Below are 23,475 nucleotides of genomic sequence, written 5' to 3' on the forward strand. Positions count from 1 at the left end.
TTGTTGACTGCCCTAAGGTCCTGAGATATGTGAAACTCCCCATTTGGCTTTCTTAAAGGAAGAATAGGGATATCAGGGGGGACCGGTGAGGAACAAGAAGCCTATACTTTAGGAACTTCTCAATCAGGGACTGCAATCCCTCCTAGGCACCAGGTGTGGTTGGGTATTGGCAGAAGTGAGGGCACACCCTAGGATCTCACAAGCAGACAACAGTTGGGGTAACATGAGGAGCAGCCCAGGAATCCCCTGGTCCCAAACACAGGCCCAACCTCTTCCCATGCCTCTGAGGGACTATGGGAGGGCTTGGTGAGCAGGGTTACAAGGGAGAGGGGAATCTTGACTAAGGAGAGTTGACTGCCCTGTTACCTCATCAGATCCCTTCCCAATAGAGGAGCAGGACAGGAAGAGAAGAAGAGGAAGGAATGGTTCAACGACAGATCCCCTGTTGGCAGGGTAAGGGATGTGTCTCAAACAAGCCTTTGCTTTTCCTTCAATGCCCACCACTGTAATGGTAAGCAGGGTGGGACTTTTTTTTACTGTTTCCTCTTTTGGAATGTTAAGGCAATCAAGTGCCTTTAATGAGTCTTGCCTTTGTTTGAATCAAGCAAGTAAAGTGGTAATTTTTGTGGTCTTTTGTTCTGGAATGCTTCATAGCACTGAGGTAATCAAGTGGTTCTGAGTCTTGCCTTTGTTTCAAACAAGAGTCTGCAATTACCTGCTTAAGTTCCAAGAAAGCCATAGGCCCACACCCTTTCACTGATTTAGGATGCAGCCCTCAGGCCCCTAATCAGAGTATATATGTTCGGAGGTTGGCATTTTACTTTTGGGGACACACTCATTGGAAGTGTTGGTGACAAGATTCTGGGTAACTATTGGAGCCCCGGACTTTGAAAACCCAGATGTTGGTGCTTCTATCTCTGGTAACTATGTATGTATTGCTTTGGTCAGACAGAAGCCTGTAGGTTGCTCTGTTTATATTTTCTCCTTTGTAATTTTTGTTTCTATTTGCTCTGAAGTTCAGGCTTCCTGCTTTTCCCCCTGAACTAAGTGAATGATATATGTCTGCTTAATTAAAGTGACATTGTAAACCCCTCCAAGTTGCTTTCCTTAGAAAAGCAGATCAAAGAAACTTTGGTCATCCCAGCCAGAGTCTGCATCCAGGCTGCTGCAGCCTCCCAGGGCACCCGGGGACAAGGCCTAAAGACCCCAACTTCTGGGCTAGATCCTGGACCCTCATGCTCTCCTGGTGGTGTGACTGCTGTAGAGAAGGATCTGAATGACTCCCCAGATAGTCAGGGTGAAATGGGACCACTCCAAAGCCATTTGCACCTGAACCGCCCAGCTTTGCCTTAATCTGGAGAGGTCATTTCTAGAAAAAAGGAACACGCACCCAGATCTTCCCCCAGCGGAATCTGCCACTTCTCAGCGGCCGAGGCCGATAGGAAGTCCCGCCCCTCGCAGGGGAGAGACTAGGGAGAGCGGGATTCTGGGAAACCGAGTCCGGCTGCGTATGTCTGAGAAACTTAGCAATGAGCAATCGAGTCCAGTATGCGCAAGGCCTCCTGGGAAATGGAGTCCGGAAATGCATCTGGCATAAACTCGCAGGAAGTGGAGGTTTAGGGGACCAATGGGCAGGCTTTGCCGGATGGGAGGGGGATGGGACATCCTGTAGGAGTCGGCTAGCTTCCTGGTACCCAGGAAGGGGCGGGGCAGATGCAAAAGTAGGAGGCTGCGGAGGAGCTCCCGGAGCTCGGGGCCCGAACGGAGGGCACCCTGACGAAGGTCGGGTACGTCTGCGTCCCCTTTCCCGCAGTCACTTGGGCTGGGGGCGCCGCGTCGTTCCCGCAGGTCTGGGCCCGGAAGGAGGCTCAGAACTTCCGTCACGGTCCCTCCGGCTCGGGAGCTCCGGCTGTCCGGGAAGGGGGGTGCGGGGGGGGGGGGGCTCTGGTGCCGAGCTCCGGCCCGGGACGCCACCCCTGGGCCCACGGACTGTCCCGGGGCCGGCACAAGGCCCCGAGGCGCGCGTTCTCTGGGTCCTGCAGACCGATCTTGTCCCGGGGAAGGGTCGGGGGCGGGGTACCGGCACAACGGCCAGTCCTTCCCGCCCGGAATCCCGCGTCGCTCCTGGGGTCCGCTCGCCTGACCAGTGTCCTGGAAGAGGAACAGTGACCGGCAGGAGTTTGGGGCGGCCCCGGTCCGGAGGGGATTCTGTGCAGGCTCGACCTGGCGTCGCTGCGAGCCTTCCGAGGGACTGGAGCGAGAACCCGCCTCCGGGGCGAGGGGAAGCTTGGGGGAACCCACTGAGGGGGATCTGCGATGAATTCCCAGACTTAAGCAATCTTCAGGTCAAGGTGGTGAAGGTTTATTGTTACTCAGATATAGTGGCAGAGCCCCTGAGGGAACCTGCCACTTAACCGGAATGATGCTAAAGCTTCTCCAGGAGAAGCCGAGGATCATCGGGCAGATGCGCTGTGACGACCTACAGCCTGGGCACTGGCCTCATTCCCCACTGGAAACGGGGGAAGGGGCTTTTCAGGCTGTACTTTCATTCTCTTCCGTCTGTAGCAAGACAGTGCGGTGAGCTGCCGTCTATAGCTTGGCCTCTGGATTGAATCAGTAGCCGATAATTCTGTGGTTACAAGACAGTTCCAGTTCCTTCAGAGGCCAGCTTGTTCTTGTGGTGGGGAAAGATAGTTTGTTTACTGGGACCCACTCATGAGTAATTGCTGGGCACAGTGTTCTAGGGCTGAGGAGAAATCTGTCAGGGATGGTGTTTTGAGGCTGGGGAGAAATGTGATCTTGGAATTGAGGTCCAAGCACAAGCAGCCAAGCACCCCATCAGGGGCATCTTCATTTCCAAGCCTGACCCTCCCTGCTTCCTCCCTCCCTCTGTAGGGAGGAGTATCACTTTCAGGCAGTCTGGTGCTAGTTTTATCCTGGCAGTCTTTCTGCTCAGGAGGAGAAGAAAGGGAGGAGGGGAGGGGGTGGAGACATTGGAGAGGAGGAGCTGTCAGAGATGTGCAGCCTGGTGGGTGGTGGCCCAGGTGGAGTTTGAGCTCTGGGTAGAGTTTGGAGGCCTTGGTGGAGTTTAAGGCAAAGGAGGGGATCCTAGCACTGGAGAAGGCATTCCATGAAATTGAGGTCAGGGTTTAGGGAGAAGAGGCTGGCAAGGTCTTTTCCAGGCTTAGTGTCCATCTGGACCCCTTCTGTCACTCCAGTGGGTCTGACCTCTCTCCACGTTAGATTTGTCTTGCCTCCCAGACCCCACCCCTGCTCCCCTCCCCCAGGCCTCCTGCCGACGGGGCAGGGGGTGGGGGAGGGGAGAGGGGGCCGGGCGAGGCGCTGAATCCCAAACTAGATTTTGTCTCCCAGCCTCAGGCTTCCCCCATCATTCTCTGGTGGTTCCATTCAAGAGCCCGCCCCCTCCTCAACCTTCCCTAGCTTCCCTCCTATGTCCAGGAGTCAGTCTGTAGTCTGGATAATGTGTCTGTGAGTCAGGAAGAGGGGATGCAGGGAGGGTAGGGGACCATGTAGAGGGAGAGCTCAGGAGCCATTGAGGCAGTGAATGGTCTCATCCCATCTGGGATCCCAAGCCCCCTCTGCCTCTTGGGTCTCTTGTGAGAGAATAGGGAGGGGAGGGGGTAGAAGAAAATAAGTAAGAGAGGGAGGGAAGTAGTCTTCCTGTTGAGACCATCTTCATTTCCAAGCCTGACCCCCCCTGCTTCCTCCCTCCCTCTGTAGGGTGGAGTCTTTCTCCTGAGGGCAGGGCCTGGGCCTTTGTGACTCCTGTGGAGCCTCACTCTTGTAAATCCCTGTAGACTTGCCTGCTGCCTAGGAGGAGAAGAGCAAGACCTCTCCCCCTCTGGGATCCTTCTTCCTGCCCAGCTTAGTCTGCAGAGAACCAAGACCTGGCCCCAGCAGGGAGCCTGGAGCCAGAGGGAATGGCCCCTGGGAGCAGCAGCCCCCCTCTCCAGGTGAGTGCAGTCTGTGCACAGACATCAGCCAATGAGGCCATTGCCGTAGACATAGAGAATGGTCTGTGAAGCTGGCAATGTGGTCCTCGTGGAGCATTTCTTTACAGAAAGAGACATTCAAAGCCCTTTATAACCTACCCCCCACTCCAGCCTTTCCAGGCTTCTGACAGCTTACTCCCCAACATATATCCTTGACCCACTGGACCTGGCCTCCTGGCTTCTCTCAGCTCTACACATTTCCAGTGGCTGTTCCCACTCCTGGAATACTCTCCCTCCCCAGCTCAGACTTCTACACTCACTGTCTTCTTTTTAGTCCTAACCAACAACTGAAGGGTTGCAGGAAGTATTCCCTAGCCCCTGTGAATTCTTACTCCTTCCCTCCTCTAATTATGGCCTATTTGTCCTGGACTTGGCTTGCTTTGTATATGTTGGTTTGCTTGATGTCTCCCCCATTAGATGCTGACCTCCTTGACAGCAGGGACTGCCTTTTGTCTCTTTTTCTATCCCCAGTGCTGAGCATTGTGCCTGGCACATGATGGGTGCTCAATAAATGTGTATGGGATTGAAGTGACAATTTCTAGTCCTCAAGGAGCCTTTGTCATATCACTGTCTTCTTCCCCTGTTGTCTTCTTCTCCTCCCTTTCCTGAATTTTCCCTTGTTGTCATGTAGAGCTACCAAAGGACCTCCTGCAGGCAGGATGTCAGAAGACTCAGTCCATAATCTCTGCTGTCATCCTGTGCACTCTTACCTCCACCAGAGTTCCTCCTTCATCCCTGTCTGCCTGTGGACTTTCAGAAAGAAATGTCTTCTGTCTGTCTGTCTGTTGTCCACAATTATTCACTGCTCCTGCCTTTCTTTAGTGTGGGTGTTTCAAAAGCAAATAATCTCTTCCTTTCTGGTTTTCTTTCTAGAAATGTTTCCAGCTCCTCTTCATTATGAAATATCCACTTTTTGTCCCATGTTGTTAAGCTCCCATCTGCAGGATGGGTCACCCTGGGCTGTTTCCTGGGCTCCGAAGTGCTCTGGAACAGGGCTTCTCAAAGTTTTTCCACTCTTGACCCCTTTGCAACTGAGAAATTTGTACAAGACGCAGGGTCTATATAATAGGCATATAAATCAAAGCATCTACTGATAATAAATCATAAAAAATTTTATTTTAAAAGAATTCTTTGTTATACATACAAATTTACCATTTACCAAAGATGAAAGCCCATTTGCATACTAAGGAGATGAATGTGCTTGTTTACTTTTATATAAAGAATTAAATCTTGGCAGAACTTTGGATATTACAGCACATAGACCATCTTCAACCTTTTTCAGAATGAATTGACCTTTTGATTTCCTAACATCCAGTAGTGTAATACATGAGCTGAGGTGTTTCTGGCAGTGATTGTTGACTTTGCATATGGTGACAGTATGGCAGTGCAAAGTACAATGTGTGTGTTCAGAACCAAGGCCACAGTGAAGATGCGCCATGCAACATGGGCAAGCACTAGCAGCACCTCCTTGGATTCTTTCCCTATTTGATTTTGAATTAATTTTTGCTTTTGGGGGTTCAGAAACCTTTAACTGTTGTCCAATTTTTTTCAACCCTCATATTTAGCTAGGTGACCCCATGTAGGGTCCCAACCTGCTCTTTCAGAAGTGCTTCTCTGGAACACATTCTTCCATTCCCTCCTTCTGTCTAGTGGGTTGGCATTAGTCTTGCATGATTCCAAAGTCCTTCCCTTTGTGTGTGAAAGTCTTTCTCCTGGTGGCTTGGAGGACTTTTTGTGTCTGAGTTGAGTTGGTAAATGTAACTACCACCAGTCTTGGGTTTGTTTTTGTTTTTTTAGTCATCATTAAATTTTAATTTATGGAAGAAAACAAGCATTTCCAAAGCATAGTACAATAAAAAGATGACTGCACCTGAAATGGCAGATTTACTATGCACAACTGGCTGTTCCTTTCCAACATACGACAAAATCATCATGTGTGTTTCTTTTTCCTTCCAACATCCCAAGCCCCTGCCCTAGAGGTAACTGCCATTAGACACAAAGAGGTATATTTGTGTACATAAAATTATTCTATACATGGAATTTCCACGCAATTTCTAGTTCTTTGCCACCACAAAGAGCTGCTACCATCACTTTAGAACATAGAAATTCTTTTCCTTTTTCCCTAATTATCTTTTCTCTTTAACCTGGGAATTTCGAAGGATAGGTATAACATTCCTGTAAGTTTTCTTCCCAGGATTTTTTTTGGGGGCTGATCAGTGGATTCTTTCTATCTCTCCTTGACCTTGTTCTAGAACTGCACGGCGATTTTCCTTAATAATTTCTTTTGGGGGCAGCTAGGTGGTGCAGTGAGTAGAGCACCGGCCCTGGAGTCAGGAGGACCTGAATTAAAATCCGCCCTCAGAAACCTGACACACTTACTAGCTGTATGACCTTGGGCAAGTCACTTAATCCCAATTGCCTTCCCTTCTCCCCTCCAAAAAACAAAAACAAAAAAAATTTCTTTTAAAATAGTATAATAAGATTCTTTTTTTGACCGCAACTTTGAAGTAGTCTGAAAGTTCAGATATTGTCTCTCCTTGATCTGTTCTCCAGATCAGTTGTGTTTCTAGTGAGATGTTTCAGATCTCTTTTATTTTTTTCTAGTTTTATTATATCTTGGTGTCTTAACACGTCATTCAATCCTACTTGCCAAATACTAGTTTTCAGGGAGTTATTTTCTTTAAGATTTTCTATCCCTCTTTCTAATTGGTTATTTTTTTTCATAATTTTCTTGAATTGCTTTTTTTTCCCCTAATTTTTCCTCATTCTCTCTTTTTTGATTTTGAAGTTCTTTTTATAATTTTCTTGAATTTTTTTTCTAATTTTCCTCATTCTCTTTGACTTAGAATTGCTTATTATGATTTTCTTGAGTTTCATTTATTTTTTTCTAATTTTTCCTCATTCTCTCTTACTTGATTTTTTAACTCCTTTGTAAGTTCTTCCAAGACTTCTTTTTGAGCTTGTGCCCAGTTGACATTACTCTTTAGGATAGGAGTGGCTTGTTTTAACCTATCTTCTTCTGAATATGACTCAGATAGATCTTCTTTTATACCCCAGGAGTTATCAGTGGTCAGGTTCTTTTTCCTTTGCTTCCTCATTTTTATGTTTAATTGGTCGTATTTTATTTTTAGCAGCTTGATATTAGTATAATCAAGTTTTAATCCAAGTTTGGTAGGTAATGTTGCCCTGGGCCTCAGGTCCTCCCTTACTCTTGTTTTCTGAATTCTCTCTGGGGGCTCAGCCTCCAGGATTCCTCTCTTCCTCCCTAAGCCCAAGTCACACTGTCCTGAAAATGTTCTTGCTGCCTGTAGTACCACACTCACTGGAAGCATGTTCCTTTCTCCTCACCCACAGCCACAGCACAGGATCATGTGCAGGCAGCACTGCCAGGCTTGACTTTTGGAGACATTAGGGGGGTCTGTCTGTCTTCCCTCACTCAGCATCTGCTCTTCCTTAGATGAAAGTTTGTGAGGTAGAATTTCTGGAGGTGAAAGTTCTTGAGGCTGCGGGTGAAGGGAGAGTGGAGGGGAAATGTCTGGAGGCCTACTCTGCTGCGCTCTGAGACTTCTGTTTGTTGCTGCAGTGGAGTTGGCCCGGAGGTGTCTACACTTCCCTCAGACCAAACCTCAGCCCCTGGAGTCTTCTGTGAGGTCCTTTCCAGTTGTCCTCCAGCTGCTTTCCCTCTTTCTTTTTGCTTCTCTACACTCATTTTATGGTGATTTTCTGTCTTTGTGGAGGAAATCCAGAGAGCCTGGAAATTCCTGACCTATACTGCCATCTTCCCAGAATGTGGCCATTGATTTTTTTTTTCTGCAGGTGATCTGTGAATTCTTTGAATTGGAATGTCATATTCTGTGTTAAGAACTTCTGGCCAATTCCCTTTGAACATTTCTTTAATGGTTGTCTTGTTTTTTTGTTTGTTTGTTTGTTTGTTTTATGCAGTCATGTTGATGAGGTCAGAGTTGGGAGAGCTGGTTCAAATGTGAAGAATTAACTTAGACCTTCTCTGTAGCCATTGGAAGCTCTATTGACTCACAATCAGTGGGCTAGTCCTGGAAGAAGGACTAGCCAGGACTAGCCATTTACAGAGGGACAGAGGCTTGTTTTTATAAGGACAGGATAAGGGAGACAAAGGGAATTTTTATGATGGGGGGAGCGCGGGGGGAGACACGGAATTCCATGGTCCAGGATAAGGGGAAGTTTGGTGGTATTTGGTGGTATAAGGTGTTGACCTGAAAGTTTGGTTAAAGGAGGCAAACAAGCTAGGTGATAAATATTTTATATTACTTATTCATTTATTCCCTTAAAGCTAGCAAATACATACATGTATGGAGCCAGACAAAATCTGACTCTGAACAGAAGAATGAGAAGGTTTAAATGCATTTTAGAACAGTCACAACTCAGCATGTCTTTGTTACTCAAATCTATGATCTCTATGTATGTTTAACTATGATACAAAAAAAAAAGGATTTTCTAAACTGAATAGGTTGTAAATACAGTAAGATAAGAGCGTAGACAAAGGGTCACTCAAAACTGCAACCCAGCATTTCTGTATTTACCATTAACAAGTCATAACATAATATATGCCCATAAAAGAAAAAGTCACATTGTTCAAGATAGTGTCTCGGGTTTAGGGTCTCATCCTTAATGACCAGAGGAAAGAATGCTCTTAAGTCAGCCCCCTTCTGGCTCCATTGACATAGGAAGAGGTATTCTTCGAGTTTACTCAGAGAACAAAGAGGTTGTTAGGTTTAGACTCTTCTTCTGGTTAATCAGCTCAGGCTCTTCCTCTGGTTAATTATTAGTTCAGGCTCTGGCCCTTGTTGAAGTTACTAAATTGATATTAAATGATTATCAAAGGGGAGGAGACTTTAGGGTGCCAGAGAAAGAGCAGCTCAACCCTTAGGGCACCTTTGTATCAAGAAACTTTGGGCATCTTCAGGTTAGAGGATAAACCAGGGAAAGGACAACTCAACCCTTAGGGCACTTTTGTATCCACATCAATGTTTTCTGGGAGACCTATGATCCTTGGGTTGTCTGTGGACCTCCTGTCTTTATATTCAGTATATTTGCTCCCTTAAAGAGGCAGGGTTTCTTTTGATGTTTTTTTTTTACTTCTCTTTTTCTTGGCTGTCCTTCTCTTTTGTTTATTTGTGTTCTCGTTTGTGCTTTTTATTGTTGTTGTCTTTGGAAAGGCTTGCCAGGGCAGATTCCAGGTTTTCGTTTCCCTTAACCTCTAGGTACCAACAACTAACCTAGGAAGACTACAGGGAGAAGTCGCTCAAAAAAGTCCCCAGCAGCAGAGCCAGGTGAGACATGAGGAGATGGCTGAGGTAAGCTTCCTCCTTAACCCCAGGTTTGCATTTCACAGGCCCACCTGGTGCTGGTGAAGGGGCGACTTGGGAGGTGCTGGAGATGGAAGGAGATTTGGAAGAGGTTTTGTGGGGTGTGAGTTAGGGAATCAGTTAGAGAGCAGTTATCCATCAATAAAGGAGTTCCTCCCTCACAATAAGACTACTATGCAGTGAAGAACAGCCACTCCAGAGAGCCCAGAGAAAAGGGAGATTTAGAAATTCTTGGGAATCTCAAAAAGTAGAAAAGAGCCATAAATTTTTCCATAGTTCAGAAGTCTGACAAGAGACTAAAGGAGGTGAAAGGTGAAATGTGGATTCCAAAGAGATCCGAAATCAGATGTTTTAAAGAAGAACTCACAATGATGAAAAGTGAAAGGGCAGTTTTATGCCCAGGAAGGAGAATCGATCCCAAATATCAGAATCTCTAATAATGGGAATACTATGCCCATGATGGGAATAGAAGAAAATGAAATGGAAGGCCATCAGATTCCAAGTACATTGGCCACACCTATGCTGTGCATGTAGCAGGTTGGAAATAGAGATGACCCCTTGTAACAGTGACAGTTAATCATCTACATTGTTCTTATTGCCTACTGTTACACCCCTTCCAAGTATCAAGGAATACCTGATTGTGGGGATTAAAATTGTCCAACCCACAAAAAAAGAGACTGGAGCAGAGTTCTAATCCAATGACCCTTTTTCAAAGGGCTTATGGTCCCCTATAATAAATGGACCTCATATCTTCCCCAGAATCTGAGATTCACCCTTCTTCTAGCAACTGGTTTTTATAGGGTTTGATGCCAGATTTGTTCCCTGGACATTCTAAAGCAACAATACAAAATACAGAATCCCATTGGTTGACATATGACTCTTAAGCTAAAAGAAGTAAAAATGATATGTCAGCAGGGTCACGAGTTGGGTGAAGCAGGAATATCTCCACTGACCAGGTGGTCACAAAATAGATGGGCTCCTCCCTAGGTTAGGCAGGAGGAGATGGTACAATCTATACATACACTGCAAGAATATGTGGCGGGCAGGGAGGGGAGGATTTTCCCTGCCATGTCACTACCTGTGCTTATTTTGGAATTTGAGCAGAAGAGGATGGAGATATCTTTGTCAGCATTTCTGTGGTTGTGCAAGTGAGCTCCACACCTGGAAAACAAGTGATGAACATTGCATTAAAGTTCGAGGCCTATTATGGGGTCCTTCTATTAGAATCCATATTCCTCTGTGACTTATGCAAAGTATGGATTAATACATTGCTTGTTCTTAGACCTAGTACTTGGCGATTGACTAGATGAATATATTAAAAGCATTACAACAATCATTGCCCCTTATAAAGTCATAATGAACTGACTAATGCTATTTTGAGTAGGGATCCTCAATGAATCATTTCTTTCATATTCTCAGACCTGGCCAGCCTCTTGTTTATATGGTCCATCAGTAGGCCTCTTAACTCATCCTCTTGACTCTTGTTCTACTAAGTTTCTACAATTCTCGATGTGTGTTTAAGTCATTTATTTCTCATAAAGAAACTGGCAACATTTTTTTTCTGATGAAATAGCTCAAACAAAACCCAACTTAATTGAATACTGCTCTTTTACTTTTTTCAACCAATATAGGAACCCCCCCCCCCTCCATCATTCTTGTTCTCTCATGTTCAAGAACTATATGAACCATTTGGGACTTTTCTTGTCAAAGATACTAGAGTGGTTTGCCATTTCCTCCTACAGTTTATTTTGCAAGTGAGGAAACCGAGGCAAGCAGGGTTAAGTGATGTGCCCTAGGTAAGTGTCAGCTAGTAAATGTCTGAGGCCAGATTTGAACATATGAAGAGGGTATCTTCCTGATACCAAGCCCAATGCTCTAGCCACTATCCCACCTAGCTTGCCCTTCTCCATCATACTTTTATTTCTAGGCAATTAATTTTATAATTAAGGAATGTATGTCACAGACAAATGAAAGCACTCAGAAAGGAAAGGCGTGAGCTGTATTGGCTATGACACATCATCTCCGGAGTAACTGCAAGCCCTCCATGTAACAATAGATAATGCTCCTTCACGTGACTGGGGACCACCTCTTACAACTCCCAATTCCAAAGAATAGCTCTTTAGAATCCTCTTCCAGATAAGACTTTACATCAGCCATTCAGGAAACAAACTAGATCTTTTCTTTAACTTTGTTCTCTTTTTAAGTGATCACATGAAAGGTTTTTTCCAGCTTCACACAGATTTTCACAGAATTTTCTTTGGAACATAACACTTATTAATTAGAAATTATTCAGGAAAAGTGCCCTAAAGTTCTAGAACAAGAGGGTAAAGTAGAAATAAAAAAAAATATACCGTTCACCACCTGAAAGAGATGCCAAGAGGAAAACTTCTATGAATGTCATAGCCAAGTTTTAAAACTCCCAGGGTAAGGAGAAAATATTGGAAGCAACAAGAGAAGAAATCATTTCAGTCCTGTGAGAATCTAGTTAGGATTTCCCAAGAACTAGCAGATTCCAGTCTCAAAGTCTGAAGGCTTTAGGACATTATATTTTAAAGAACGAAAGAGCTACGGTTGCACTCGAGAATAACTTATCCAGCAAAGTACAGTATAATCCTGAATGGGAAAAAATGACTGTTTGATAAATTGAAAGACTTTTAGGTTTGGAACAGAAAAAAAGCAAAACTCATTGGAGAATTTGACATAAAAAATCTGGAAGAAATATAAGGAAAACATTGAAGTCTAATTATTATGCCACCATTAAGATCAAGCCATTTGTCAGTATTCTTATAACTGTCATTATTACTGAGGTAGTTTGAAAGAAAGGTGGTGACTGAGTTGTGTATGATGGGGTGATGAAAAAAAATGAAGCCTGGTAGGAAAAATTGAAAGGGAGTGTGAAAAGAACTCATAGAGAGGAAGAAAGTAGGGGTGGAGGGCTCTTAATGTTGGAATTTTACTGTCATCTGGGTTGAAAAAGAAACACCTTGTATATGTGAAGGGGTGTAGAAGTCTTCTGAACATGTAGATAGGTGAGAAAATTGGGGAACAGGGTTAGGGAAGCACTTTTCAGAGGGCTATATGGGCTGGGATTTGGGAGGGTCGGGAGAGGATGGGGGGACTTTTGGAGGCCTTGTGGATGAAAATTGGGATAGAAATGGGGGACTTTTGGAGGGGTGGGGGGTAGGAGGGTGGGGGGATAATACAAAGTAAAAGCAATAGGGTTAAAAGAGAGGGCAGAAAAAATCAGAAGTAAAAATAAGATGGAAAGAAATTCACAAATAGTAACTATGACATTGAATGTGATTGAGATGTTGACAGTAACTTACTTTGTGGTGACAAAGAACTGGAAATTGCAGGGCTTCCCATCATTTGAGGAAAGGCTGAATGGATTGTTCTGTGTGGTTTTGATAGAGTGCTACTGGGCTATAAGAAATGATGAGCTCAGTGATCTTAGAAAGGCCTGGAAAGACTTGCACAAAGTGACTAAGAGTAAAGTGAGCAGAACCAAGAACAGCAATATTGTGTTCAGAAGAGTTTGAGCAGATGAGTCATTTTGACTATTCTAAAAACACAAATTAAAAATAAAGGAAATAAAAAGAGTGATGCTATCTGCATGCAGAGAAAGAACTGACAAGCAGTGGTGTGTATGGAATAATTTTACATATATATGTATGTATACCTATACATACAGACATGCACATACACACATATGTATACATATACATATATATTTATACACACATGGCAGCCATCTCTAGGGTTGGGAAGAAAAATTTCCATGGTAACTATTATACGTTTCATGGGAGATTTGCAGTTTCATGAGCAGGCATCTATTTTATTGTACTCTTATGGAAATGCTTGTTGTGTTCCCTGAATTTTAAATAATTTTTTTTAAAAAAGGTAAAACCCAGTTCCTAATTCTAAGGAGCTCACATTCTCATGGAAGAGAGAACATGCAAGGCATTTTGTACGTAGAAGATCCATTTGTTATATTTTGTCATACATTCATGTGCATGTGTGTATATAGACATGTATATGTATATAATATATAAATTTGTTTTGTGGCTTCCCCTTCCTCTGTTCCATTATTTCCCTGCTTTGGTCTCTCTGTGCTTTGGGCTTAATTAAATCTTCCTATAACTACATTCAGTATGAAAGGGAATAAAGTCTAGAATTTACCATGCGTATAGACATAAGAGATTTAAAAATAATATTTAAAAAAAGAATATATCACTTATATCAGTTCCATTAAAGAAGATATTTCTCATCACTCTCATGCTCCCCCAAAGATCCACCTACCTCATAGAGAGAACACAAACTTTGTCACCAATTCTACAGGAGGCACATTGCAAAAGAAAATATTTCTCAACTTTACTCATAGTGATCATATTAAAAGCTTTTCTCAAAATTCAATTGGGCTCTTAACGACTCGGGTTTTAGGAACTGACTAATTCTCATAAAGGGCATGACCTTTGGGCAAATCCCTTCTCTATGCTTCAGTTTTGTTCTGTAAATTAATGAGAGTTGAACTATTAAAATCTGAAGTGTCCTTCAGCTCTACATTCCATGATTTTTAATGATTAGGGGTTGGTGACATTCGAGGATGTGGCTGTCGACTTCACCCAGGAGGAGTGGGGCCTCTTGGACCATGCTCAGAAGGAGTTGTACAAGAGGGTCATGCTGGAGAATGCCCAAAACCTGCTCTCCCTGGGTAAGGACACCTCCTCTGGTAATGCTGAGTCTGCAATCAAAGGAATATCTTCATGCCCTGGTATGCAGGGTTTAGAGCATTGATCAGTTTTAGAGAGAGAAAAGTGTTGGTCTCCTGTCCTGCTGCCTGGAGTTTCCTATAGAAAGTCTGTGCATTGTGTGACAGGAACCTGAGGGTTTCCTTGTTACTCCTTAAGCTGTCTCTTACCTCTTCTAGGCAGCTTCAAATTAGTGTGGAAGAATCTCAGACCTGGAATTAATGTAAGGGGTCATTTGGCCTAACCCCCTCCTGGCCATGAATTCTGTTTGCCAAGTCTCTGAAAACTGCTCAGGTGGCTTTTCCTTACAAACCTGTCCTCTCTGGGATGGGTCTGGGATCTGGAATATTCTTTTTAACAAGCATCAGTTTGCAGCTCCCAACTTTACTTGTCCCTCATATAGCAAGTTTCTCTTTAATCTTTGTTCCTGTTGCCCTCAAATTCTAGCAGAGATGGTGGGAAAGGAAGGGAAAGTATGAAACATTTGTTTTCACTTACTATTTACCAGGTGTTGGGCCAGGGGCTTTCTTTACAATATTATGTCACTTTATCCTCACAATAACCTTCCAAGTAAGGTGATTTTATTTTCTCCATTTGATAGTTGGGGAAACTGAGGTACGTGGAGTTTAAGTGACTTAAGTGTCCAGGGACACACAACTAGTAACTGTCTGAAGCTGGATTCAGACTCTGGCATGCCTCACGCTAGGCCCACAGCACTCTCCGCAGCACTGTCAGCTGCCTCTAATTTCTAGAGAATGGAAAGTGTGCAACAAATCCAACTTTCTATGAAGAAGGTGCACCAAGACCAAATTTTCTGATTTCAGCTGGGTTCCATGATCTTCTCCACCTCCCTCCAAAGCTCAGGAAAGAAATGCTATCAGACTGTCCTCCAAGAGCCCTAGGAACCACGCTGCGGTCCTTGCTCAATAAACTATAGTTTATTGAGTTTGCCAGCAGAAGACTCACCTGAAGAGACACAGAGTCCCCAAGTGAACAGTACACAAGGTTTTTTGTGGGTTTCAGGGAGTGAGGAACAGGGGAGGGGGAAGGGGCAAAAGCTGGCCCATCTGAGTCCCTCTTCTGGGACTCTAGTCTGGTCTTGCATAATAAGCCTTTTTAGTCCACTTTGGAGTTAGGACTTTCCATGAGAATGAGACTTGACAGGATGGAGGAGCAGAGATTTGCTTCTTTCTCAGAATAGATTGTACAACAGGATAATGTGGCACATCTTGTTCTGGGTTACTTGCATCATAAGCACTAATGGGTGAATACAGGCTTATGCATGTGAACATAATAGTGTGAATCTCAAAATGGAGCAGCTCTGGGTTTGAACACCTTTCCCTAAAGAGAACTGAATGACAAGTTTCTCTCCATGCTCATCCCTATCTGACTCCCCATGCCCAGGGCTTCCAGTTTCCAGAGAAGACATGATCTCTTATTTTGAGCAAAGGGAAGCCCCGTGGATGCTGGAGCACAAAGGCCTGAGGAGCTGCTGGCCAGGTGAGTGAGGGGAAAGCGGATATATGAGAGCTGGGATTATAAGAGGCTGCTGTGTTTTGCGGTAAAGCAAGTGCTAGATTTGGGGGCAGAAAGACCTGCTTTGGGATTCTTTTTCAGATACTTCTCAGCAGTGGCTTCATAGATCAGTCACTGAACCAATGATTCTCAGTTTCTCCATCAATAATAAGAGGGGTTTGGACTCCATGGCCTTGTACCTTCCTTCCAGGGATCAATTTATGATCCAAAAAAAAAGTCATGGTTTGGAATTTGGGGGCATGGAATTCTCCTGAACTATAAAAGGGAATTGAGGTATCTTATATGAGCTCTTTCCTAGACTTTCTCCAGGTCAACAATCTTCTAACTGTCTACTCTGTTCCAGATTGACACTGTCTCAGTTATGGGGTGTCAGGGGCCTGAAACGAGAAAGTGACAACATTGAGATATAAAGGGGTATATGGAATGATGTCACAAAGGTGAAATCAACAGGACTTTGGAACAGATCAAACATGGGGTTCAGGAGTGTGAATATGTGAGTTGATGAGGAGTGAATGACATTTCATTTCTGGACCTGGACTATTGGGAAGATGCCTTGTATAGCATTAGGAATGGGAGAAGATGGAAGGCTTGGAGGAAAGGGAATGTGTTTCTTTTTGGAAATGATAGAAGTAGAACCAGGAGAGAGTAATGTCATTAAAAGTTAGAGAGGGGAGTATCAAGAAAAGGGGGAGATTGGCAGTGTCAAAGCCTGCAGAGAAATCAAGCTTAGGATTAAGAAATGGCCATTGAATTTTAGCAATGTTGAGATTGTTGGTAATTTTTGAAAGATGTGTTTCACTTGAACAACAAAATTGGGAGGTAGCATGCAGAAAGTTTCTTTTTTTTTTTTTTTGACTCATAAAGAAAAACGAAGAAAGATGCTATCGACATAGAGGGAAAATGCTGATAAATGGAAATATGTCTAGAAAAATTTTACACAGCTATACCTATTTGTATCTAATGGTGGCCATGTCTTGGGCCACGTAGTAGGGTACCAAAAAAAAAAAAGGAAAAAAAGAAAAAGTTTCAAAGAAAGCCAGGGAAAGGAGTTGGAGACACCAAATGGAAATGGCCGTCTCTAGCTATTTAGCCATATGATGGAGGAAGGATATTGGACACCTTCTCATGGGTTGCATGGATCAAGTGAGAGTATTTTAAAGATTAGAGAGAAATCATTTTATTTGTGGTAATAGGAAAAAGGTCACTAATGTGGGTGCATCAATAAGGCAATGAACACAACATCGATGATAATTGTGAATATGCCTATGTGGTTCTGTATCGGAAATATGAGAGACTCTCCATAAAGAAGGTAGAAGTATAACATTTATTCAGACACCAGAGAACCATATCCCATAAACAAATGTTCAGCTCCCACAGCCAGTTAGCCCACTTTATCATAACAGCAAGGAACTTAAAACACGATATCATAACATGGAGCCTCACCATCCCAAAACCTCTGTGACCTCTTGCTGGGATATTCCCCAAAGCAAACTCAGAACAGCTCTATCGATGGTGGCCATTAGGAGCCATAATTGCCTCCCCCTCCCCATTTCCTGTGACATAACTTCCTTTTCCTGTCAAGAAGCTCCTCCCACCACATGTGACTTAGGCTTCTTGTGCTGTAAGCAGGTCACATGGCCTATTAATGGTGGGGGGGGAAAGATCTTCAAATCTAAATTGGTACTACAATGGAATAGTGTGAAAATTAGTGAAAAAAGGAGATCCTAGAGGAGGAATGTATGGAGGGAGATGGGATTATTTGCAAATGTGGCAGGATTTTCTTTAGCAAGCAGAAGAATAATCTTTCCATGTGATATAGGGAGTCTAAAAGGAGAAGACGACATCCAATTAATGTGAGATGAGGATAAGAAAGTCCTTGATACATGTCTAGTTTTTTTTCAGTGGTTGGGAGGGGGGTAGAAACAAGCCATAATGGAAGGTTGGGGATGAATGAAAAGATTTGCAAGAGCTACTGTGGTGAGTGGCACGGGGAGTCAGGGAGATGGCAAAGAATTGCCTTGCCCCAGTGAGGGCCCAACTGAGATTATGTAGCCTAAATTGGTAGTGAATCTGGCAGCCTGATTTTATGATTTTCTCTCTGTACATTTAGCTGCACATGAGGAATAAAGATGGCTGCTGCCTTACTCAGGAGTCATCCAAAGCTAAACTTTGCATAAATCATCAGGACAAGTCCCTTTCTAAATCTCTATGGCTAATCTCTGCCCCCAGTCTTGGAGAATCATTGGCCAGGTCCCTGTAGGTTCTACCACAGAGCTTTAGGGACCCAAGAGTTAAAGACCCACAGGTGTCCTATAGCAGCAGACCCTACAAGAACTTAGAAAGAAGTCTCTGTAATCTTCAGTACTGGTTCATGTCCAGTTCCATCAGGGTTAGAACCTGACCAAGGTAACTACTTAGAGGTGATTGAGTTTAAGAAAGGGACAGAAAAAGATCTGAGGCCTGAACATGCATTCAACAACCAGGGAAGAAACCTGAATGCAGGGAGTAGAGGTAGAGGCTGGGATCTGCTATCAGCCCTGGACCCAATCAGGGAATCAGTAAACATTGATTAAGTGCCTTCTGTTTTAGGCACTGTGCTAATTCAAGAGGGTACAAAGGAAGGGAAAAGACAGTTTCTGCTGTCACAGAACTCAGAATCTAGTTTACAAACCTACAGGAAAAACAGAGTCTTTTGGAATGGAAATATATTTAGTTTAATAAGGGAATAAAAGGAATGAGGATAATGCACATTTAAGGAGAGTAGAATTGGAGAGGAAACAGTCAAAATCAAATGAAAGTAATAGGTAGCATTTATACAGTAGCTACTATTTGTCATGAAGTCTACAAATATTGTCTCATTTTATCCTCATAAGAACCCTAGGAATTAGATTCTATAATTATGCCCATTTTACAGATTTTTTTTTAAAAAATGAGGCAAACAGAGGTCTTGTGATTTTCCTAGTGTCACAAGACTAGCAAGTTTCTGAGGTGGGATTGAAAATCACCTCTTCCTGTTTCATGGCCAAGCATTCTGTCCACTGTACCAACAGTTGTATTCTCATTTTTTAAACAGAATATGTTGAAAATGTTCACTCATGGATGAGGTGGGAAATGGAAGGCGAATTTGACAAGCTCTTTCCGGGCAATGGAAATTCATTTTTTTTTTAACCAGTCACAATGAATTGCTAATTACTGTTTTAAAATTTTCTTTTTCTATTGGCTCTTGGCAATGCATTAAATGACAAATGTGCTTGAAGGTCAATTGCAAATATTGTTTTGTTGTTTTTATTAAGTTAGTGTTTATATACAAAACAACCTTTGGAAGGATAGAATTTCTTCAGGCATGACTTTGTTATTTTTACCACTGGCAAACTGGCCACACATTCACTGAAACTCTACTGAATGACTGACCCATGTTGCCAAGTAATTCCTCTGAGAAGCTGCCAAATGGAAGAAGAGTAACATGAACAAAGGAGAAGTTCAAATTAGAAAACAACCACAGCATTTCAATGAGTGGCATTTTAAGGTCTGTTTTTCAAGCAAGGTTGTGGTGGTCTATGACGGTTTCATGATGGACTGTACTGTGCAAGCCTGGTGATGATGGCTTTCCAGTAGCCTGCTCTCACTGCTGCAAGAATGTAAACCCAAGTAAGGTCTTGCTCAGGTGATTTCAGGTTTAATAAGATGTGATTACAAGGTAAACCAAGAATGAGAGTGTGACTCCAGTGCAGTGATAGACAACCACCAAGGATCTTTGCATTCCTGTGACCATTTGCACATTAACATCCAGCGTTCCTGGAAGTTTTAAAACAATTTGATGTCAAGTTGAGAAACTGAAAGAATATGTTGCACATAGAAGAAGTCAGAGTTTGAGGTACTCACTGCAAGATCCCCAAAAGCTGTATATTCCTGATCACGATACGGAATCACTGCATGATTGAATCACTGCAAAAAGACAGCTGTTAAGACTGAAACATGCACATGTATCATTTACCTCTTAAGGTGCCACTGACAAATTTTTAGCTCATATCCCTTGGACTGTTTTCTCAATTCTTCACAGAGTTTGTGAACCTTGAAAGGGCAGCGGTGCAAGAGGACCAATAATGAGGCATGCTGGCCACTTCTGTACAAAAGGATGATAAATTCAAATTCTTATATCAGACACAAATTTTTAGACTTGGGCAATCCATGCATTTTTTTAAAGTGGGTTTTATATAAGACTTAATTTTATTTTAGTGAGCAGAGATAAATTTTTAAAAGAAATAAGCAATGACTGTCTCAAAAAATTAATGGATCTGAACAAAATCCCTTATGCCTCAGGTAAATACAAAAAAAAAGTGCAGGTATTCTGCATATAACCTGAGATAATGCAACAGAGAATCTAAGATTGAAAGTGATCCCCAGGGAAATTACATTATGCTTACAGATAGGCTGGATCATGAAATAATTTGAGTATTTAGTATATGTGCAGCAAATGGTATTTTAGTTATGAAGAAAAGATTGAAAGTGGAGATTAATTTGTCTAGTATTCTGGACAGAGCAGGCCCATTCACAAGGTTTGGATTGTAGTCCTAGCTTTTGGGATTTGGGTCAAGTTACTCTTCATTTAGAGCTCTTGGTCTGAGTTGCCAGTGTGAAGAGAATTGGTTGCCCTACCTGTATCACAGGTTTGTTGCAAAGATCCATTATAAATTCATGCATGAAGCTTTTGGGAAATTAAATCATCCTTGGAATGTGAGCTAAGGCCATTTTAAAATTATTTTTTTTTCTGCCCTTTTAAGATATTTCTTTTTGCCTGGGGAAATAGAAAGTAACTGAATTTTTGTTCTGCCTGTGGAGCAAAGGGTATATAAATGTGTCTGTGTCTGTGTCTGTAGTGTCTATATTTGTTTTATTATTGGCTTTTTTTTTCATAAGGAGAGAGCAGTCTTGAAAAGAAGGAAATTACTGAAAAGCTAAGCCTTTCTGTGGAAGAAACTCACAAGCAAAGATTCATGAATGATAGTCCCTGTGACTTCAGTTGGAAAGAAGTATGCACAACACCTGAGAGTATCCACACTGCAGAGAAATATTATGACTGTAAACAGTGTGGAAAGGGTTTTACAAAGAGGAGGTATCTTACTGCACATCAGAGAAGCCACACAGAAGAGAAACCTTACAAATGTTATCAATGTGGAAAGACTTATAAATGGAAGGATGGTCTTCGTCAACATCAGAGGATCCACACAGGAGAGAAACCTTATAAATGCAATCAGTGTGGAAAGACTTTTACATGGAAGGACAATCTTGTAAAACATGAGAGAATCCACACTGGAGAGAAACCTTATGAATGTAATCAATGTGGAAAAATGTTTAGTGAGAAGAGATCTCTTATTTCACATCAGAGAATCCGCACTGGAGAGAAACCTTATGAATGTAATCAATGTGGAAAGACTTTTAGAGAAAAGAGATTTCTTATTGCACATCAGAAAATCCACACTGGAGAGAAACCTTTTGAATGTCATCAATGTGGAAAGGCTTTTATACGGAGGACTCCTCTTATTGAACATCAGAGGATCCACACTGGAGAGAAACCTTATGAATGTCATCAATGTGGAAAGGCTTTTACACAGATCGCTCATCTTATTCATCATCAGAGGATGCACACTGGAGAGAAACCGTATGAATGTAATCAATGTGAAAAGGCTTTTAGAGAGAAGAGATCTCTTATTGCACATCAGAGAATCCACACTGGAGAGAAACCTTATAACTGTAATCAATGTGGAAAGGCTTATATGCAGAAAGACAGTCTTGTTGACCATCAGAGAATACACACTGGAGAGACACCTTATACATGTAATCAATGTGGAAAAACTTTCAGATGTAGGAGGGCTATTGGTGAACATCAGAGGATCCATACTGGAGAGAAACTTTATGAATGTAATGAATGTGGAAAGATTTTTATATGGAAGCGCAGTCTTGTGAGTCATGAAAGAATCCACACTGGAGAAAGACCTTATGAATGTTCCGAGTGTGGAAAGGCTTTTACACAGAGGGGCAGTCTTACCAAACATCAGAGAATCCACACTGGAGAGAAACCTTAAGAATGTAATCATTTAATTTTGATTACATTAAATTGAAGTTTTTGTACAAATAAAGCCAATGGAACCAGGATTAGGAGGGAAACAGAAAATTGGGAAAAAATTGTTACAGCCAGTGTCTCTGACAAAGGCCTAATCTCTAAAATATACAGGGAACTAAGTCAAATTTATAAGAATACTAGTCATTCCCCAGTTGATAAATGGTCAGAGGATATGAATAGGCAGTTTTCAGAGGAAGAAATTAAAGCTATCTATAGTTATATGAAAAAATGTTCTACATCACTGTTGATTAAAGAAATGCAAATCAAAATAACTCTGAGGTACCATGCCTCTCCTGTCAGATTGGCTAACATGACAAAACATGGAAATGATAAATGCTGTGGAAGATGTGGGAAAGTTGGAACACTGTTGCATTGTTGGTGGAGTTCTGAACTGATCCGACCATTCTGGAGGGTAATTTGGAACTATGCCCAAAGAGCTATAAAGCTGTGAATATCCTTTGACCCAGCAATACCATATCTCAGGGCTGTATCTCAAAGAGACCATAAAAGTGGGAAATGGACCCATATATACAAAAATATTTATAGCAGCTCTTTTTGTGGTGGCAAAGAATTGGAAATGAAGGGGATCCCCATCAATTGAGGAGTGGCTAAACAAGTTGTGGTATGTGAATGTAATGTACTTCTTGTAGAATGTAAAATGTAATCTACTCTTGTACTGTAAGAAATGAGGACCAGATGGACTTCATAATAACCTGGAAAGACTTACATGATCTGATGCTGAGCGAGGGGAGCAGAACCAAGAAAACATTATACATGATTACAGACACATGATCTCTGTGATGAGTAACTTTGATAGACTTGGCTCTTCTCAGCAATCCAAGGTTCTAAGACAGCTCCAAAAAGACTCATGATGAAAAAAGCTATCCAAATCCAGAGAAAGAATTATGGAGTCTGAATGCACATTGAGGTGAACTATTTGCTCTCTTTTTTATTTTTTTTGGTTTTGTGTCTTTCTTATGGTTCTTTAAAGTGAAGGTATGTGTAGAACCTCTAGTGGATGTCATGTGGTCATGGAGGGTATGGGGGAAGAGAAGGAGGGGGTGAAAATATGGAACTCAAGAACTTGTGAAACTGAGTGTTGTAAACTAAAAATAAAAGGAAAGAATGGAATCATTGTGGCAGACCCTTCAGGCTAAAATCAGTCCTTTTTTTACCATCAGAGAATTCATGGGAGATAATAGGAGTCTTATATCTGACCTGAATGAGGAAAGACATTGTAATGGAGTACAGAGCTTCTTAGCAGAAAATTCACTCTGAGTACAAGCCATCTATGGAATCAATGTGGGAAGACTTTCAGCCAGAGATCACCTCTTATCCCCTCATCAGAGAATTTAAAATTGAAAAGAAACCTTATAAATGTGCTCAAAGGGGACATGCCTTTCTCTAGAACATGGAAGTCATGGGTGAAGGTTATATTTTGTGTCTGACTATAACAGAAAGGTGAGATAAGGAAAATAATTCATGCCGACCCTCCAGGTTGAAAAACCAGAAAAGAAGGCAATAGGCCTATAAACTGCAAAATTGTGTGAGAGAATCCATCTGGATGTTCTCAGAAATAGAATATCTTCAGAATAAGGAACAGACTTCATGTCAATATTAAGTCAACTGGGGAACAATCTTTGGTGAAGGGAAGGATTCAGATTTGTTTACTCAAGAGTATAAAAATTGAAGCACTTGAGAATTATGTGTTC

At 42.4% G+C, this 23,475-nt stretch overlaps 1 protein-coding gene across 1 annotated transcript; it reads left to right on the forward strand.

Moving 5' to 3' along the window:
- Positions 1-1,689: 1,689 nt before the first annotated feature.
- Positions 1,690-21,804, forward strand: LOC118853650 (zinc finger protein OZF-like). Its single transcript, XM_036763837.1, has 6 exons — positions 1,690-1,787; positions 3,819-3,974; positions 9,254-9,346; positions 13,943-14,069; positions 15,511-15,606; positions 20,560-21,804. The coding sequence occupies exons 2-6, from the start codon at positions 3,942-3,944 to the stop codon at positions 21,723-21,725; spliced, it is 1,515 nt and encodes a 504-aa protein (XP_036619732.1). The 5' UTR covers positions 1,690-1,787; positions 3,819-3,941; the 3' UTR covers positions 21,726-21,804.
- Positions 21,805-23,475: the final 1,671 nt, after the last annotated feature.

This window comes from Trichosurus vulpecula, chromosome 1, assembly GCF_011100635.1.
Source record: "Trichosurus vulpecula isolate mTriVul1 chromosome 1, mTriVul1.pri, whole genome shotgun sequence".
Lineage (NCBI taxonomy): Eukaryota > Metazoa > Chordata > Mammalia > Diprotodontia > Phalangeridae > Trichosurus > Trichosurus vulpecula.

Bases quoted from the DNA above. Each gene is read 5' to 3' on its own strand.
- LOC118853650 (XM_036763837.1), top strand. From the start codon at position 3,942: ATGGCCCCTGGGAGCAGCAGCCCCCCTCTCCAG. The intron at 3,975-9,253 runs GTGAGTGCAGTC...CTTAACCTCTAG, and splicing joins GCAGCAGCCCCCCTCTCCAG to GTACCAACAACTAACCTAGG. The intron at 14,070-15,510 runs GTAAGGACACCT...CCCCATGCCCAG, and splicing joins CCAAAACCTGCTCTCCCTGG to GGCTTCCAGTTTCCAGAGAA.